Source organism: Bombyx mandarina, chromosome 15 (genome assembly GCF_030267445.1).
Source record: "Bombyx mandarina strain Sakado chromosome 15, ASM3026744v2".
Classification (NCBI taxonomy): domain Eukaryota; kingdom Metazoa; phylum Arthropoda; class Insecta; order Lepidoptera; family Bombycidae; genus Bombyx; species Bombyx mandarina.
This window is the reverse complement of record NC_143221.1, coordinates 15,277,109-15,297,736: the sequence shown is the minus strand read 5'-3', so window position 1 is coordinate 15,297,736 and position 20,628 is coordinate 15,277,109. Positions and strand designations below refer to the sequence as shown.

At 36.0% G+C, this 20,628-nt stretch overlaps 2 protein-coding genes across 2 annotated transcripts; one reads left to right on the top strand and one right to left on the bottom strand.

The window, feature by feature from the left end:
• The first annotated feature begins 163 nt into the window (after positions 1–163).
• On the top strand, positions 164–5,797 carry LOC114249945 (uncharacterized). Its single transcript, XM_028183670.2, has 7 exons — positions 164–839; positions 991–1,160; positions 1,614–1,791; positions 2,455–2,612; positions 3,078–3,249; positions 4,881–5,005; positions 5,275–5,797. The coding sequence occupies exons 1-7, from the start codon at positions 800–802 to the stop codon at positions 5,407–5,409; spliced, it is 978 nt and encodes a 325-aa protein (XP_028039471.1). The 5' UTR covers positions 164–799; the 3' UTR covers positions 5,410–5,797.
• Stt3A (catalytic subunit 3A of the oligosaccharyltransferase complex) lies at positions 5,785–20,032 on the bottom strand. The gene is made up of 13 exons (XM_028183669.2): positions 19,766–20,032; positions 19,347–19,514; positions 18,929–19,089; positions 18,014–18,211; positions 14,809–15,000; positions 14,052–14,205; positions 13,873–13,950; positions 12,551–12,711; positions 11,621–11,785; positions 10,617–10,805; positions 8,741–8,960; positions 7,964–8,152; positions 5,785–7,282 (listed from the first exon to the last, which is right to left on the bottom strand). Exons 1-13 carry the CDS (start codon positions 19,866–19,868, stop codon positions 7,137–7,139), a joined length of 2,124 nt encoding a protein of 707 aa, XP_028039470.2. The 5' UTR covers positions 19,869–20,032; the 3' UTR covers positions 5,785–7,136.
• Positions 20,033–20,628: the final 596 nt, after the last annotated feature.

Genomic DNA, 20,628 nt, shown 5'->3' with positions numbered 1-20,628 from the left:
CGAGTTGCCATGTCGGATCACTAACACTTACGATCACATATCTCCGGCTTGGCAACTCTGCATTACACGGCACTGCGCCGCCACAACAATATTGTTGATGAACCGATTTCGGTGAAATTCAGCATGCTAGTTGATAGAAGAATAATCTTTTGAAATAGTAAAGTATTGTCTGTACAGGCGAAGCTGCGAACAGAAGCTAAACATAAATAGATAAAGAAATTCAGTAATCTAAAATGCAATACATAATTGTGTTGAAATATTGGTATCTAATTATCGTCGATTTCAACCCGACCTACTGACCATATTCAATATAAGATGGTGATTTACTCAGATTGGGTCTTTTTAAAATGTTTCTTGCACGAAATAGTACCACGTGAGCCGTGAACTTGTTCATCAATGTATAAAAATATCAAGTATTTCTTTTTCCTTCATTTCATTGTGTTCCATTTTAGTTTTCGTATGTCACAACCATGGGTTTGGTTTCCAAACCAAATGCTGTATGGGCTTTTTCTTTGCCTGTCGAAATGATAAACTAATGTCACATTGTTGACAAGATTATTTCATTTTGAATTTAAATTTCTGGAGTCGGTTAAAGACTTATAGAACTTTTAATAGCTAGCAAATTATATGTATATAATTAAATTAATAATAATACCTACATAGTGTTGTTTGTTATAACCACTGACGATTTACACGTGACATTCCCATAATGGAAATAATTTTATAGATTCACTAAAACAATAGATTGTTGTTGTCCATACAACAAAGCTTGATAGTCATTGTATTTAAAATAAGAATAATGAAGCAAACGAAAATTACAAAGCTGTTTCAAACAAAACGTAAGTTGAAACCCTTGAATGCTTTTTAATCTTCTATTTCTATTATATACAAGAAATACTATATAAACGCTCAAACAATATTAATTAAAATATTAGAATTAAACTTTTGCTTGAAGTAGTAACTTAGATCTGAATTAAAAGTTTTCTACAGTTGTAGCAAGGCGTAGTTCAGATGATTGTGATGAACTTCAAGATGAGATCGAAAAACTTAGGGAGAACCTTAAAGAAAAACAAAACGAACTGTTTCAGCTACAAAGAAATAGTTATAAGCATAAGTCTTCCCCAGTAAAGAAGAAATCTGAACAATTTGTACGTCCACAGGTATGATTTAAAAAAAATCGATTAATTCTAAGCTATGCATATCCAATTTAAACCTTTCAAAATTAACATTTTACCCAGAACTTTGAAGATTTAAATTGGTATTTAATTATTATTTGTTTATTCCATTCCATTATATAAACCATATCTCCTTGGAATAATTTCATACACCACATTGTATTAAATGATATTAGGGTCTGGTCAACAAAATGAATGCTGCTGCCGCTGCCTAAAATTATATGGTTGAAATTTCAGTTTTATTTTAGTGGTCTACCTAGAGCAACCCACAAGGCTTTATAGTAAATATAGATTTAGGATATAATGCAATCAGAGAGTGCAGACTCACAAAATCCCCCAAACCATTAAATTATACTAGACATTTAAATCTCTATAAAGCTTTCAGAACCTTAATGTTGTCCCACTATGATTAACTTTGATTACATTTCTGAATTACAGAAAATAGTATTAACAAACTCTATAGACAGCCTAAAGAGGAATTTAGAACTGATGTCTATTTTAACTGGAATGGAGGTTCAGTCATATGTTGTAGGCGAACACTGCTGTGTGGTGTATCACATGCAACATGATTCTGATAATGTGGTTAAACATGGACTCAGGATTGAAATGCAAGCAGGTAATAAATGCATTTTCATATTATTAATGGTTGACCAAAATGTTATATTGCCTTTCAAGAAAAAGACATTGTTCATCTGATGAATAGTTGTTTATTATTCATGAATGCAAATCCAGCACTGGGGGCACAGCCAGATGTTTACTAGATGCTATGAAACTGATGATATCAACTTGTGAGCACATTGGATGTTTCAGAGCTATAAAAACTTAAATATTAAATTAATTCCATGAAAACCATACACCATTAATAGATCATCTCCAATAATTCTTGATAATGTTTTTTTGACGTAACAACGTCTTATAATTCGATGGAGCTGGCTGCACGCACGAAAAAACATGACTCATTGAGGCGTTCCATTTACGCAACAAGCGACAAAGAGGCACAATCGACCTCCGTGTTCGGCAGCGTTCGACATCCACAACGTAAATGCCGCCACCCGCCTTGAGATATGAGTTCTAAGGTTTCAGTATAGTTATAACAGCTGCCCCACCCTTTAAACTGAAACACATTACTGCTTCACGGCAGAAATAGGCAGGGTGGTGGTACCTACCCGTGCGGACTCACAAGAGTCCCTACCACCAGTAGCAGTAAATAACAAGGCTTAGAAAAGATTTGAATCAAAGAAGAAAAAACCTAAGTGCTAATTTTTATATCTTTCTGTAGGAGCAAACGTAGTTTCCAAGTCGTCTTTGCCTCTGGGTTTCAATATTAATGCAGTGATGGAAGAATATGATAATATCATGATGCCAGAATGTCTTGGTGCTATACGTAAGGCTCTGGTTGCTTATTATGATAGATTACAACAGTTTGAAGCACTAAAAGTAAGTGTGCTAACATATTTTTGCACTTGTTGTAGATTTAGTTGTACAAGACTATCACTACCCACTTTGAGACATGAGTATTAATTATATAGTATAATGACTGCTCCTTTTTCAAACCATTACTGTTTTCCCGCATTAATAGGCTGGGTTGAAGTCCTTATTTGATGCCTGATGTTTACAGTTCAATTCAAAGATGCACAATTTTTTTAAGTGCGCAACGTGTGTCTGCATCCTGCCTATTTATGTTGCACAGATATGCCCATTTGTAGTAAAGGAGAGCTATTTTGAGAATTCAATATCACATCCCCAAGATGTGTGTCCAGACCTTGTGAGTGTGGTGCATTTATAATTAACATAAAACTGAATCCAATATATTTTTAAACATTAAAAAAATGTCTACAACGTTTGATAAGTAGAGGAGATTGTCCATATCTATTTGTAGACTTAATATTCTCGTGGTTGCAGAAAATGCTGAACGTAGAAGCTCAACTCTTTAAACTTCTGGACGCTTCCCACATTGAGATATCCTTCTCTGCTCAAAGCGCCGTAGAAGAAGATGAACACTTGAATCTGGTACTCGTGTTAGACTATCGAGTTTATGATATAAGACCCAAACAGTATTCTTTTAAGGATTTAGGTATGTGTGTACTTTAATGATAATTTTGTGGTCATTTTTTATTTTGAGTTTTAGTTATTTTTAGTTTCTATGATGAGGTAGTCATGCTTTGAATTTTTTATTTATTGCTTAGATAGGTGGACAGTCTCACGGCCTATCTGATGTTAAGCAGTTACTGGAGCCAATAGACATCTACAACCTAAACGCCACCACCGAGATATGAGTACCAAGGTCTCAGTTTTTAGAACATAACAGCTGCACCACCCTTCAAACCGAAATGCATCACTGCTTCACGACAGAAATAGGTAGGCTGCTGGTACCTATCGGTGCCGACTCACAAGGGGTCCCACCACTGGTAAGTAACTACGCCAATTATAATTTTGCGGGACATCACACAAAACTAGCCTGTTAATTCTGAATTTCTTTTTATTCATTCTGTTAGAAATTTGTCGTCGTTTGTAGAATGTCGTCGTGGCCTAAAGGTCGTCGTGGCCTAAAGGATAAGACGTCCGGTGCATTCGTGTTGAAGCGATGCACCGGTGTTCGAATCCCGCAGGCGGGTACCAATTTTTCTAATGAAATATGTACTCAACAAATGTTCACGATTGACTTCCACGGTGAAGGAATAACATCGTGTAATAAAAATCAAACCCGCAAAATTATAATTTGCGTAATTACTGGTGGTAGGACCTCTTGTGAGTCCGCGCGGATAGGTACCACCGCCCTGCTTATTTCTGCCGTGAAGCAGTAATGCGTTTCGGTTTGAAGGGTGGGGTAGCCGTTGTAACTATACTGAGATTTTAGAACTTGTATCTCAAGGTGGGTGGCGCGTCTACGTTGTAGATGTCTATGGGCTCCAGTAACCACTTAACATCAGGTGGGCTGTGAGCTCGTCCACCCATCTACGCAATAAAAAAAAAAAAAAAAAAATTTGGCATATCTTCATTTAATATAAAGTGACTAGTGTTTGAAGAAATCAAGCGCGTTTGAAATAACATTACATTCCGGCTTGCATCATATTAAACTTTCTTTAAGAGCAGTTTTATTTTATTTACATTATGATATTAAATTTTCTATTAAAACTAGACTTTATGGCCTGATTCTCCTTTTGTTATGATCAATATACGACATATTATTTCCGGCGCTTTGATTACGTTTACGGAGGGATGTCCGTGTGCTTAACAATACTTTTATTTACATTGACCACACAGGTTGAACAACTTTTGTTAGACAATTATTCAGATAACAGTCAAAAATTTTCCATGCTCTATTTATTATTCACTAGCGACCCGCCCTCGCTTCGCTTCGGAAACATTAAAACACACAAGAAAAAAAAAAAAAAAATTAAAAAAAGTAGCCTATGTTCATCAGGGACAATGTCGGCTTCTAATGGAAAAAGAATTTTTCAAATCGGTCCAGTAGTTTCGGAGCCTATTCGAAACAAACAAACAAATCTTTCCTCTTTATAATATTAGTATAGATAATTCAAAATTCAAAATTCAACTAAATGTACTTGCGCATAATACTGTAAACCAAATGACACAATTGAGATATGTTCACACAAATTTATGGTAAAGAGTTGTATAAACTGAATTTCCAATACATTAGTCAAGTTCAGTATTGTTAACTCAAAATTCATCCGATTATTCCAGACATCCCTGCAGGAGCCGTAGCGGCTTTAAAAGAACAATGTACGGTATTTAAAAGAAAACCATTACAGAGGGCATTCAGAGATGCGTTTATAGATGGTGTCGGGCCTTACCAGATGATTCACCAGGTGAGCAAACGGAAACATGTTATTAAACATGTCAAAAAATTTAAATTAAATTCATTTTATTTTCATCTAAACATAATTGCTGAATGTCAAAGCTGTGATATGTTTACCACCAGCTCAAGAAAACCTGCTATTTCTGGGGGTTATGTCACGTCAGTTGCTCGGCCAAAAAAGTATTTTATATTTTTAATTTACATAGCGTCACATCTGAGTGCTCATCGCGGTTCCGTGAGCCTTATCCATCTTGGCTAATAAATTATTTTTTTCCCCAGATCGGCTTCAAGCCTGTGGAACGTAAATCTCACAGGCGCAAGCGTTTCAAAGCCCATCCATACAACCATAATAACGATGACACCTTCCGACCCGAGGACTGCTCCGACCAGAGCGAAGAGGGACCAGAGCCCTGATTCTGATAGAACGTTTACTTCTCCAATGCATTGCAGCTGCAAAACGTTGACTATAGAAATAGTTCCCTTTGAGAAGTTTGTAAATAAGACACCAGTCGGACTTACAACACACTTTAGTTAGCAATTGATACCATTGGAACTGTTGTGTAAGATTGTTAACACAATTTTATTAAATTGGTCGATTTCATGGAATGTTTCAATGTAATTTTCTTTAACTTAAAGAAGGCATGAAGGATAAGATTCATTGTTGTTCATCCAATACTAATTAAAACTAGAATAATAAATAGTGTTAAGAGTTTATTTATTTTGGTGCATATAAATATTAATCTTATAAATTTCGCTTTTTTTATAACCCGTTTAAATAAAATACATATATTTCATTAATAAACTTTATTTTAATTAATAAAATAATAAAAAAAAACATTTTACATCATTAGCACACAGATTGAGAATTGTCTAAAATCGCATACCAATCAATGATTTGTGCGTAGTTTCGTATCTAAAGTTACATATATATAAGACAAAATTGTCATTTCAATGTGAAATCCTACACTCAAGTTCCGTCGACACGAAGAGAAATTCCAAAAGTTCAATGTACATCATACTTTGCATGTATACATTCCGGCCGACAAACGCGCAGTGACCAAATTACTAATTATTCGCCACCAAACTGCAGTTTTCCATTTTTTGTTTGTCCTGCCTGTGATTTTTTTCTAAGCTAATGTATCCTTTTTTTTTATTTACATAACATACCTTCAAGTGCCCTAAGGGCAACATGTTTGGTTATATTTCGAAAACGATTTCAGAATGCAGTGAGATTTAAATTCAGTTATCAAAATTATACACCAAAAATATTCAGTAAAAGTAACATTCCTATAAGTAGAACAGTTGTGTTAAAATCAGCTCTAATCAGTTAAAATAACAAATTGACTAAAATAGTATTTTCATTCTCAATAAGTTAAGTATTTGAAACATAACTGTGTATTTCTTTACCAACATGAACAGAATTTCAATATTTTCAATTTGATTTTACTCATTAAGGGACAACGTTTTCTGCTGCCACATCGTTAACTTCACTAAAATAGGGACAAAAATTACATACAACTATTGAAAAACTAAAATTACATTACATTTCTCCTCTACATTTAACATTGAAAAGACATCTTGATAATTTCATAATTGTAACATTATAATTTCCTAAATATTTTTCCTGTATCAAGAATGTTATAAGCCCGTGTGTGAACATCAAAACACAAACTCGCTTCACTTTTACATTATAAAAATAACACATTTGGTGTATTAAAATAAAACTAGCATTTTGAGACAAGTTGCCAACGTTAGAGAGAACTAAAAATGAATATCATTATTTTTTATTTTAATACGCCAAATGTCCTCTAGTATGGACTGAAGAATGCCTTTTTTAAATTATCTTTCCATTTTTATTAATGACTTTGTAAACAAACTTGAGTGAACTGTTTCTATCAGTTCACTATGTGTATTGTGTAGTTATTTCTAGACCAATTTAATATAAATGACTTATTCTAAATATCCTTCACAATAGTCACATAAAGATAATGTCACAACAGATCACAGACAATGAGGACAATTTGAGCCTGAATTGAAAATTAAATTATTTCAAATATAAAAAAATGCATTCAAAAATAGTTGCAAAAATTGTGATTCAAATGTTTAGAAAAGGCATTATTCAGTCTTGTAAAAGTTTAGAATTACACTCCCCTGTTCGGCAAAGGTTTGACTTTGTAAATGCGGACCAGCCAATGTTCCGTCGTGTACGCTTCCTCTAGAACATCTAGATTGAAGTCCTTGTTGCCGATCTCAGCTCCTCGAACCCGATCGAACCCTGGCGGCCGACCTGTGTACCATAAAAATGGGCTTAATGACAATAATTGTCATAAAAGCATAATAAACTATATTCCTGCTATCGAAGTTTGCACGACATGAACCAAAGATAAAATTAGAGACAACAGAATCAGTTTTAAAATATTTCTTTTATGACCACAATATTTTAAGAGAAATAAATAATTCTAATCTTTAGTTTTGATCTCGATATTTACAAATGCAAATTTGTGCTGTGAAGCAGTAATGCGTTTCGGTTAGAAGGATGGGGTAGCCGTTGTTACTATACTGACACCTTAGAACTTATATCTCAAGGTTGGTGGCGGCATTTGGGTTGTAGATGGTCGCTGGTAACTACTTAACACCAGGTGGGTTATAAGCTCGTCCACCGATTTATGTAATAAATAAAAAATAGACTTTATAACGCGCACATTCCTATTTGTTCTACTCGTGGGTCTTGGAGGGGCATGCGTGCGGGCGGAGCGGCAGAGACGTCGCTGGCAAAAAAACCACGAAGCTTCGAGAAACTGTCAGTCGATATGGCCACCAACGAACTATAACCTTACATCGATATCATTAAAACTATACACCTTTAACGGGAATAGTTTTAATAATTTGTTATAACTTAAATTAATAATACTTTAGATTGAACTGTATTGTTAGTGGTAGTGGTATGAGTGTTGAAGAGGTTCCGTACCGCCCTCCGTGTAGACGAGTCCGAACTTGTAGTAGCTCATCTTGTACATGAGGCAGTTGAGCAGCGCGGGCGCGCCGGCCGAGTCCACGCGGAACTCCCCGGCCGCCGTGTAGTACTGCGCCTCGCGGATGTGCGCGCCGCGCTCCGTGCTGCCGCCGATGCGCACCATCCACAGGAACTTGTTGATGTCTGCACACACACCCCACACCACATACTCTCCGCTACTCTCGTATGAAGACGATTTTTTTAATGTTTTATTGCTTAGATGGGTGAACGAGCTCACAGCCTACCTGGTGTTAAGTGGTTACTGGAGCTCATAGATATCTACAACGTAAATGCGCCACCCACCTTGAGATATAAGTTCTAAGGTCTCAGTATAGTTACATGTGTCATAGCGCTCAAGAAACACCAGTCAGTCCGTCTTTACTGGTGGTAGGACATCTTGTGAGTCCGCACGGGTAGGTACCACCACCCTGACTATTTCTGCCGTGAAGCAGTAATGGGTTTCGGTTCGAAGGGCGGGACAGCCGTTGTAACTATACTGAGACCTTAGAACTCATATCTCAAGATGGGTGGCGCCATCTATGTTATTGATGTCTATGGGCTTGGGTAACCACTTAACACCAAGTAGGATGTGAGTTCGTCCAACCATCTATGCAATAATAATAATAATAAAATAATAAAAATGATGTGATAGGTTCTTCTCCGATCAAAATTTGTCCAACGCTATCAATCTTCGATTTCAAAATCTTTGTGACTTGGCTACAAATGGCCTACCGTCCGAAGAGTATCCGACCAGTCCTCCGAAGATGACGAGCACGTAGTCCACGTCCAGCTCCCTCATGATCTCGTAGGCCTTGTCCTCGGTGGAGGCCATCGCCTGCCCCACGCGCGATATGTGCGTGTTGTTCCACGTGTTGTTGTCGACGATCACCGTCCGGTTCGCCATCGCCGTTATTTGGTAGCCGTAGTCCCACCACGACATCACTTTGGCGTCCTGTGATTTATACGGAATAATTAAAATATCGATAAGTTGATTATAGGTTCAAACATTTTATCAGAATAGTGTTGTCACCACCACACCATGAACGGACATGCGTATCTTGGTATGAATGGTAATGGTAATTATTTAAGGGGCTTTTTAATAAATAAAATACTCCTGTGTATTACCTTACCGTTCATGAAGGCCTTTTAGGTAATACACTTTCATCTGTTAATCGTCACCTGCGTCAATTAGCTAGCCGCGATCAGCTGCGCGGGAATACTTTGTCGAGCTACCCGCGACATTCCGTCCAAGCCCGCGTGTCCACAGCGCAAACGAACGGGCGACCAACTGATTGACGCGGTACGATAAGTTGTCGTGTATGTCTATTTTGTGTGTATTAATAATTATATTAAATATATATAATGGGCAAAAGCCTACGGTCTGCACATTAATCCGGGAAAATCACAGGCTATCATTATAGGGGGTAAAAAACTGCGCAGTAGACTCAGCGATCCTATACTCCCCCCAATTTATTTGGATGGGACTCAAATAACTCTAACCGATTCAGTTAAAAACCTGGGTGTTATTGTAGATCGACATCTTTCGTGGAGTTCTCACGTTGCTGAGATTAGTAGGAAGGTGCACTTTGCCTTGCACTCGTTGAGATGTCTGCAGGGCTTCTTACCTCAGCATACAAAAATATCTCTCGTCCAAGCTCTCATTCTACCCATAATTGATTACGCCGATGCCTGCTACTTGGATGCCACTGAGGAGCTCTCAAACAAGCTTGAGAGGATGCAAAATCTATGTATCCGTTTTATATACAATCTCAGAAAATTCGATCATGTTTCTCATTTTCGCAAAGAACTTAAATGGCTCCCTATACGCCTTCGTAGGAATACTCGAATATTATGTCTCCTATTCAATATCCTACATAAGCCCACTTCTCCCTTATATTTACGTGAGCGATTCTCTTTCATTCGTTCTCCTGATGCTCCCTGCAGGTCCAACCAACGTTCTGTTTTGTTATTCCCTTCCCACAAAACCAATTTCTATTCTCACTCCTTTACTGTGCACGCGGTCAGACTGTGGAATTCGTTGCCGGCTGACATCCGAGTTTGCAAGTCTGTTTCTGTTTTTAAATACAAGGTCAAACAATTTTATCTCTCATCAACCGAATGATCATGGTTCTATACTCTTCGCATATACGAGTGTTACTGTGTTACTTATAATATTTGCTTTGTGTATGTGCTATAATTCTCATGTTGTATTTGTTATTTTAGTTATGTGTTATTTGTTCTACACACTCTTATCTGTCTGCTGGAAGAGATTTCTCAAAGAAATAAGCAGTGCCTTTGTACATAATTTTCCTATTACTCTGTACTGTGTCTTGTTTTCTGTGTGTACATAAATAAAAAAATAAAAAAAATATACTATATAAGTACATATTATATTGTGATGAGTACCTAAATGTGTGTGTGTGTGTGTGTGTGGAATAAGCCCACAGCATCGTGAATGGATTTCGAAGTCTCAATCGTACTGTATATTGATTTTTCAATTCGCGTCACAATTAGGATGGCAACACTTATCCGTGCGCGTTCATAATTCGTGCTACCACCGGTAAGTACTTGAATTTTTAAAATTTGACGGATTCGAAGAGTAGAGTACCTCGGGAGTGTTCATCTTGAGCCAGGTGTAGGCCTCGCGGAAGTCGTCGAAGATGATCCGGGCGCCGTCGTGTGCGCGCGCCGACAGCACGATGGAGGGCGACGAGTAGGCCTCCGACGTGACCCACGTGCAGTGCACCACGTACGACACCAGCAGGCAGCCCAGCACGCACACGAACAACGTGCCCACCTGCAACGTTCATAGACAAACTTCCGTTTTTTTAATACGCTTTTATTAGCATTATTGTAGGCAGCGGCTTAGCTCTGCCCCTGGCATTGCTGAAGTCCATGAGCGACGGTAACCACTCACCATCAGGTGGGCCGTATGCTCGTCTGCCTACACGGGCAATAATAAAAAAAAAGTTCAGACGTATGTATGTAGCGGAATCTTTGAACATGATTTTGACCCCCTTCAAAACGTCGAATTAACTCGAAATTTTGTATACTTATGACAATTCAATATTAAAAAAAGAAAATTTGAAAAAATTTAAGTTCAACTAAAAAATTAAAAATAAATAATAGTTTAACAAAACTAACATAATACGCTTTTAAACTTTTTTTTTAATTGCCCTGAGTCAAACTTGTGGGGCATGCTTTGAATTTACCTAAAATTTATGAAAGGATAACATATGTTTAGTAAGTATCATAGGCGGCAAGGTCAAAAATATTTTTATAATTAAATGACATTAACGTTTATATTGAAACATGCAAGTTTCAAAATGCTTGAAAAAAAAAAAAACAGTGCAAATTACTACATAACATGTAAATAAGGAAAACATATCCCAAGCTAATGGTATTGTTTGATACTTGCATACATAAATTCAAGATTTAATGAACATCACCGTGAGTTTTTTTTTTCTGTACAGTGAGTAATACTGCCTCAAAATGTCTTTTATACATTTAGTAGTTTTATGCAAACTTATATCTACCACTTAAAACATTCTCAAATGTAGTTGACGAAGATTGTTGTCGTTGTTGAGATTAGTTGATGAAAAGAGTTGTTACCTCAGATCTAAACACAAGATTATTTTCATGCTTCTTCTTCTTATCGTGTTTCTCAACTTTAGGCTCAATATCCTTAACGTGAAGACTAAGTAGACTGGAAGCTGCTATACCGGAGACGATGCACATGACCGGAGCGAGTACCAGCATAAGACGAACCATGACGCCCTAGGAATAATAAAGTATGGTGAGTTCGAGTTATATTGGCAAAATTAGTGTTGTTTGCGTGAGGGTAGTCAGCGATCAAAGTGTTTAGTCACGGCGCGGAGTCGACGGAGCTCGCTCTACGTGTCTCTACGCGCTCCAGATCTCTTTCTCATCACGATTTTTCCTAGAGTACTTATTTTACTAGCTAATTGTTAACGTTAGTTTTTACATATTCTCAGACATCAATTACAAACGTTTTTCACTAGACCACATTTTTTTTTTTAAAACTGTTTCATGGGTGTCTCACCGCATCATTCAATTTGACTAGGGCAGCCTTCCCAAAGTGGGCGATAGCCCCCTTGTGGGCACTGCAGGCCTAAAGGGGGCCGTAAGAGACCCAGAAAAAAAATGGGGGCGTTGTGTAGAGGCTTGGGAAGCGATTTTACACACCGACTGAGCTCTCGCTATAGTGGTTTTTAAGCAGGTGAAAAGATGGGGGCGCTAAAAAATAAGTTGTTCATAAAGTGAGCAGTAGACAAAATAAGTTTGGGAACCGCTGGACTAGGAGATGGGGAAAGGAAATTGAAACTAACTTCAGGTCACGAAGTTAATAGATGTTCCCTAACACAGATGCAGGAACTTCACGAGTAAAATTTATTATTTATTTTAATAAATTTATTCAATGATGTCGAATTTAAGTAAGTATATGAATCATATTTCTTTGAATGAAAATGTTGCCAGAATTGAAATAAAATGTATTACCAACACTCAAAAACATCAACTCACAGCAAAGTATATACTGAGCACGCCATACAGAATGATGAATATGTTTGCATCCGTGAGCTTGCTAAAGCAAAAGTACAGTCCAGCCGGGAACAGGAACACCAGGACTTGGAGGTCGAAGTAGAATGATGACCACGACGTGGGCTGATGCTCGGACACAGATGCTGGAGACATAAATTTTCATCTCAATTGAAGACATGATAGTCATTTAAGCTTAAATTAGGTAAGAATCTCGGAATTCCGAGGTGAACTTACTATAATGACTGGACTAAGTGGATGAAGGGTTAAGTACAAATTTTAAGATTTTTGAGTGTTTACATTGAATGGAGGTGTTATGTGCCTGTAAACCACATTACGCTTTAAAACTCCAGGTTTAAAGGCTATTTTTAGAAATTATATGTGACGAAGGAGTTATGTACAAAGTAAAAGTATACGTAACAAAAGTTTATTGCCCGTTTTCTCAAAATTTATAAAATATATTATATCCCCTTCATCCTCTCATGTCTTCAATTATGACGTCATGATTAAATGTGGTTCATATCAAGCTTCCACGCATGTAGCCCATTTATCGGTAACTTAACGATTTGATTCATTTGCATAGATAAGTTAACGACGTTACAAAACATCTGACGTTACGTGTTTAGTGGTTCCCACAGACGTCTAGAGAGTACCACATATCGATGGATGAAAGGCTATTTGGTATAAGCGACATTTCGCTTAATACGCTACATTTGTCTTGGTTATTAAGGTCCGTTTTATTTGGTATTAGTATGAACAATTTTTAATTGAAATTCAATTAGGTTCCCCCATTCAAATAGCAGAAGTTTTTTGATATGATCCTTTTTAAACTTCAAATGGCTCTCCTGTAAAGTTGCAAAAATGTCGCTTAATCCTTTCAACTTTCACCCCTCGATATGTAAGGTTAGTTTAGTCTACATATTTACTTTTAAATATATATGTGGGGTTTTCTATTCAGGCTGGGGCAGTGAAACGGTTGATGAATTCACACAAACTTGATTTTTATTACATCTTTCTTAATCTATGTAACTAAAATTTAAATGTCTTACGTCTTCAGAGTTACACCGTGTCTGTTCGCCGTTGCGTCCGGTAACTACCCTCCTCTTCCTTAAAAATACAACTATGTGTTCCGCATTCATTCGTCGTCTTTCTCACTTCCTAACACGACATCTCCTATCTCTCTTACTCAGGCATGCTCCATATCTGTCATTCATCCATACCGATCCATTCCGTTCTACATATATTAACTACTTAATATATAGACAACTATATAATAGTGAGTGCATTTATTACCAAACCATACTCACCAATGATAGGAATGTGGTTCTTAGCGTACGATGGATCGAGCAATGAGTAGAAACGGCCAGTCCACGGTGAGATTTTTCCTGCAGATATGAATTAATTGATATTTTAACTGAGGAAAAATTTAAGTAAGCATAATATTTTTAAAGTAATTTAACGATGGAACTGTTTGCCCGTCACTTACCGGTCAAAGTGAGGGCTATGATAGCAGAGCCCAGGGTGAGAAGCAGCGTTGTAACAAGGGCCTTGAAGAGCAGCTCGAAGTTAGCCGGCGACAGATGTTGTCTGAGGTACTGCGTGAACGCGTACAGCTGACACAGTCCGAATGTACCGAGTGCCTGGTGGAAAATCACGTTAGGTAACCGAAGTCTTTTATCACAATAGTATGTACCAGTACATAAGAAATGCATATAATTATAAAGGAGCCTGCTTGGGTAGGGACCTCCAACCTGTCTATTACTAGCCTGCAGCAGTAATGCATTTCAATTGGAGTAATGAGGGCAGACGCTGTACTATAAAACTGACACTTACAACTCATGTCTCAAGGTAAACGTTACTCATGTTTACGGGATTCGGTAACTTAACAATAAGAGGGCCGTGAGTTAGTCCATCCAGTAAAGTAATAAAAAAAAATATTGGTCTTCGTGAGAATACCGAGATACAATAACAACATAATATCTTCAAATGGGTTAGAATTGTATCTGCCTTTATGTGTGATTGAACAACTAATATTATTATGTAATATTTCATTCAATATACTTTTTAACATGCCATATATCAGATGGTTAATATATGAATATGTTTGATATTTATGGTTTTTATCTAACTATTTTATCATAGTCTTTAGTGTTATTTTGCAAATAATTTAAATACTTATTACAATACTATGGTCTACAAGAAAAACATTAAAACAATTGCTGATCAAATTATAATATTCTTACCAACATATGCTCCGAACTCTGCACAGGTTGGAAGCCCACAAAAGAAATCTGCATTGAGAGGATGGTTCCGATGCAGTACAGCGTGCTGTAAGCCACGTACACCCTCGACGAGAACCTTCCCAGCAGAATGAGGGCCAGTACGTGCAACGGTATCAGGTTTATAAGGAAAACGTAGCCACCCCATGATGACACCTATGGTTCAAAATAAGAAATACTTTTACTACTTTATAGTAGACAATTAACAGTCTTCATATCATAAGTTCACTTTACGTTTAGTGTGGCCAAACTTGAAAAACAAGGTAGCAGTCTTAAGTTGTCAAGCAGAAACAATTTTTTTTTTCAATGACAATATTTGTCATAAAGTCCCATAAACTAAATAGGTTCTAGATATAATTATAGCAAACAAATCACGATTATTCGTCAACCATTTTCAACACTAATCAATGATCGAGACCTTAAAACCATTTCCTTGTCTGGCATAAACTAATGAAAGTTATACTTGCAGTAAGGATGTTGTAAATTATTATTTTTATCAATAAAACCACTAAAATAATAGTAAGAAAACATCAATTTAAAAAATGTATGAAAGTGCAAAAACCAGAAAGCCACTCTATGTTTGCCAGCTGGCGTGAAACTTTCATCTGATTGTTCTATGATTGACAGAATAGGTTATACAAATTTTACAATTACAACCAAAATTTTTATAATTTTCAATCACAAAAGGTCCTACCTCCAGTAATTACGCAAATTATAATTTTGCGGGTTTTGATTTTTATTACACGATGTTATTCTTTCACCGTGGAAGTCAATCGTGAACATTTGTTAAGTACGTATTTCATTAGAAAAATTGGTACCCGCCTGCGGGATTCGAACACCGGTGCATCGCGCGATACGAATGCAACGGACGTCTTATCCTTTAGGCCACGACGACTTCAAAATAATGTAGCATTAATGGATGTTACTATGGTGGTTACAACTGCGTTAATTTAGGTTTTTTTTATGCTAACACAACTTTTATGTATTAGGCCATAGAAGTGTAACATAAAATTTTATATCAAGCAATACACTGAATTCTCAAGTCTGTAAAATTATTTTTAGAGATGAGGTCCTCAGGTAGCCAATCAGCAAAACTGAGTAGCCTATATATAAATAGATTAAACAAATTAAAGTGGTTTATATTCATTACATTCTTAAGACTTCCTACAGATCATCTGACTTTATGTTGGTCGACATGCAAAACTTTATTTCAGTTTATAAAAACATTGTTAATGTTATTTAAGTAGTTAATAAAAAATTGTATGTAGTTAATATATAACATTAACAATATTCTTCTTATGTCAGTGATTTTCCTTATAGAGATATTCTTAAATTTGATCCAATTACTAAATAAAGAAACACCAGACATAGCCAAACATAATTCAAATGAACAATTTAATAGATTTGTATGAAAGCGCGAAAACCAACCAGCTTCTTGCACTAGTGGCTTCAAACTTTCACATGTTTAATGTATGATTGACTGTATTGATTATGGTATTTTTCGACCAACATCAAATTTTAACTGTGTCAATCAAAACTAAATCAACATGTAAACAAAGTATGTATATTAAGAAATTATTTAATTTTTATATCTCAATGCTGCTGGTAACAGGTTACGGCAGAGGTAGAAGCCCAATGTGCTGATCGGACCAGATACGCTCTACTCTCAACACTTCAGTCCAAGTTGCTATCCACACAGCCGAGGTTAGGCAGGAATGGCGCAAGATAATCCAGGAGAAAGTTGTTAAAGGAGACCACGATCCTCAGCATTAAAGGTTATCGACGCAAGGAGGAGGATATCTCAATTTGAACTAAGTTTAATGTTAAGTAGCATAATAAAAAAAAAAAAATTTTCGTTCTATGCACACTGTACTAAATTGAGTCACCTTGCATTTATAGGTTTGGTTTACCCATATGTTAAAGGAAAATACTCTTAAAGACTGTCTGAGAAATCTATTTCACGTAATTTACAGAGCCACCAGCCTAGTGTTTTTATCTTATGTAATTCGTGTGAATTTTCGAAATTAAAGTACCGAAGAAAAGCTAGATACTAGTCTTATAGTATGTTAATGTTTCCAAAACCAATTTTGTTTGGACATTTTTCCTTGCATTCTAATTATAACAATATAAGACTGTAAAGTACCTCCATTATAAAATGAGCTAGAATCACAGATGTGCATGGCACCTTTTGAGAAGCACATAAGAAAAGATGATACCTGTGTCTCAAACATGTTGAATTTTATATAGAACCACATATAGGCTATCATAAATGCACATGGGACAGGCAATGCAAGTTACTCAAAAAATTTCCTATAAATTTTTTGCCTTCAAAACTGATTATGTAAAAAATACATTTTTATTTGATCTCTTGACAATTCATTCAAACTGGAGTATTAGGATTCAGTAAAATTATAACCAAAGTCAGGTTACGCCAGTAAAAAATATCAACAAGTATCTTTCTGGTCGTTCCCTCAATGCTGAGGATCGTGACTGTATGTCAATCTTCTCCACTCGGTCCGGTTTTGCGCCATATGTACCGCTCCCCATATCTGGCCTCCAGTCACCTCCTTGAGTTGGTCAACCCATCTAGCTGGCGCTCTTCCTCTAGCGCGCTTCCCCTCCATCTGTCCGAGAATTGTGAGTTTCTTCAGGCTGTGCAATGAGGATCGCATATGTGCCCAAAGAAACTCCGGATCCTTTCCTGGCACATAGTCAGCAGGCGCTTGGTGACCTTCAACTCTTCGAGGATGGAGACATTGGTTCTCATAGCTGTCCATGGAATGCGTAGCAGCTTTCTCCAGCAATACATTTCAAACGCCTCAATCTTTTTGCGTTCCTTTTTCCTGGGACACCAAGTCTCCACCCCGTACAGGAAGATAGAGAAGACCAACGTACGAACCAGACGCATCTTAGTTACTCGGCGAATATTACGGTCTTTCCAGATTTTATCGAGGCTAGTCATGGCACTTTTAGCCATCCCGATACGGCGTCCGATTTCTTTCTCGCAGTTACCACGGTTAGAGATCAGCGACCCCAAGTATATAAATTCCTCCACTTTCTCATAATCCTTGAGTGCATTTGATGGACTTAAAACTTGAGCTCTGTCCACCAAGTATGTGAAGAATGAATAACTGGAAGTCGTTTGTTACCTAATTAGATCAATACTCACCATGTAGAAATATGCCAGAGCAGTCATAGTTGCCCACATGATAGTTCCTGTATTAACAGCTTTGATCCAAAAATAATAAGTCAACAGCATACAGAAGATGGCGATGCCTTCATTATCATAGCTTCCTGCGACTGAACGACTGATGTAACCAGGGACAATTGCAATCATTGCTGCTGCCACTAACCCCGCTCCTTCATTCTGTTTATGAATAAGTAATTTTTATTATTTTTTATTACAGGAATTAATAATTTATATACACAGTTGTAATATATACAGAGTATATATAAGAATTTGCACTATGCTAATATTCAATAATCAGTAAACCATAAGAATAATTATTAATTAACAAAATAAAAAATCTAATCACATTTATTCCTTTAAAGTAATCATAGATTCTCTATAAACATTCACATTTTTTAAATTCCTCAATATTGTTTTTTTTATTATTATTGATTTCGTTCATTAAATTTTTTTGGCAATTAAATTAGTGGAGTGCTATGTCAGGCATACAATACATATGTAATGTGGGTGACACTATAATTATTTGAGTTAAATACTGTCAAACACACATTAAACAAATTTAAATTTGTTCAATTGGATTTAGTAGCAATTTTGAATTAAATTTAATAGGGTGTTCATCAAAGGTTTCTTTACCTACTTCTATTTTTTTACTTCACTACAAGAAACTCGACAGTTCTATACATATTTACATTTTAAAATTCAGTCTTTATACTTTAATTTTTTTAAGTAATTTGGAATATATCGCTTCTTAATAAGCATGTGCAAATTCTATAGGTTTAAAATATATTAATAATATATAATATATAAATAATAAATTGTAATTTTCAAACAAGATACTATAGTAATAGATATTAAAAAATAATTTGATAGGTTATCTGTATTAATGATAATTACCTTTAACTCCTTGGTAAGGAGGTATGTGACAATAGTTGTAAGTGAAGAGAAGAATGGAGCCAAGAACACACATACATTTCTGATGTCAATTGTTATGTTTAAGTATTGCATTATATTGTAAAGAGTGGCAGAAGTCACCATCAGGCCAGGGTAGATGGTACCTGGATATGAAAAATGTTTATCTCTAAAATTGATCATATTAAACATTAGCCGACCCAGCAAACATTGTTTTATTCTAGGAATAATAGGAATAATTCTAGGAAAATAACCTAAATACTGACTGCAGCGCCCTCTCTCGTGCTGATTTGTGAGACCGATTTAAAACAAATATTCTTTCATTGTTTATCCACATCCACAATGTGTAAATAAAAAAAAAAGGTCAGAAATTAACTGATAGTCTTTATAAAAAAAGGCTTACCTCCAATAATACGACCTAGAGGATACCATGCTCTATCGTCAAACCAGTTGTGGAAGTTATAAAATCCCTCTTCAGTGAGATACCTCGTCGTTCTATAGTTGAAGTAGGGATCAAACTCATGGATTACGCTCTCAAAACGCAGAACGGAGAATAAACGCGTCGCAAAAGCTAAAATAAATCATAATTATGGTATTTTATCGTAAAGGGGAAATTTAATAAATTCAGTTAAAAAACATGTTTTTTATCAACGATGTTTTGTGTTTTCGATACAGTTTTCATGCTAGTTACTGAGTATAATTCGTCGTAGCGATTGGGCCACGTATTATATCGATTCGTGTATGAATGTTCCCTGATATCAATTCATGAATGTTGTTAGTGTTGTTTTTTACTTTATTTTTAGTTAATTTATTGCTACTTACATAAAATTGCTGCCATTGACAAAACAGAGAGTTTTATAAATGTTAGTTGTTTGTCCGAAGACAAGTACGGTAATCTAGACTTGCTCTGTATTTCCGCCGTCATTTTGTTTTTTTATTATGGGTACTTTATTTTAATTTCACATAGATTTGCGATTTAATAGTGCATAATCAAAGTAAGAAGCACCGGCAACCTTCGTTAAATATTCTTCAGTCGGCGACAATTCTGACAGTTCACAACAGCGTGGCATAGGGCATAGACTTTTTCCATTGATATTTTTTTGAGGGATTTTATGACCTGGTAACTAAGACTCTTAAGCCATATCTTATTTTATTAATATAAGTTTTTATTTTTATGAAAAATGATAATATGGAGTGAAATGAAATGAAGTTGATTAATTTGAGACACTAATCAACTGCGACGAAATGAGATGAGATGATATGGGATGAAATAATATAATCTCAGTAAAACGGTGGTCATTTACTGAGATTTTTTCAGTGGACTTTTTGGAGGATCCCGAGAAGTTACGTCCAGCGGCTTTGTTTCATTTTCCCACATTTGTGCACTTTCACAAATATTAAACAGTTAATAAACCACCGTTATTACACATTTAAGCCTGAAGAAACACTAAATAGATAAAATAAAACAAATTCCACAACTTCACTCCTCGCGTTCTCGCTAAAAAGTCCCATAAAATACTGGTGTTTTATTTCTGCAGACATGTATCAAGTTTTTTAATAAATTACTCAACAACGAAATACTTCCACGAAAAGGTATAATATTATGACACTCTGTTCAATTTATCAATCGGTCAATTCATTCTGTTCGAAGATAGCACCGCAAAAATCATAAAATGCGTCATATA

Excerpts from the sequence above, each read along its gene's own strand:
- Stt3A (XM_028183669.2), bottom strand. The coding sequence starts at position 19,868 with ATGACGGCGGAAATACAGAGCAAGTCTAGATTACCGTACTTGTCTTCG. Across the intron at positions 12,712-13,872 it reads GAACCACATTCCTATCATTG|CATCTGTGTCCGAGCATCAG; the intron begins GTGAGTATGGTT and ends TTATGTCTCCAG. Across the intron at positions 8,153-8,740 it reads GGTCGGATACTCTTCGGACG|ACATCAACAAGTTCCTGTGG; the intron begins GTAGGCCATTTG and ends GTGTGTGTGCAG.
- LOC114249945 (XM_028183670.2), top strand. The coding sequence starts at position 800 with ATGAAGCAAACGAAAATTACAAAGCTGTTTCAAACAAAAC. Across the intron at positions 3,250-4,880 it reads GTATTCTTTTAAGGATTTAG|ACATCCCTGCAGGAGCCGTA; the intron begins GTATGTGTGTAC and ends CGATTATTCCAG. Across the intron at positions 5,006-5,274 it reads CTTACCAGATGATTCACCAG|ATCGGCTTCAAGCCTGTGGA; the intron begins GTGAGCAAACGG and ends TTTTTTCCCCAG.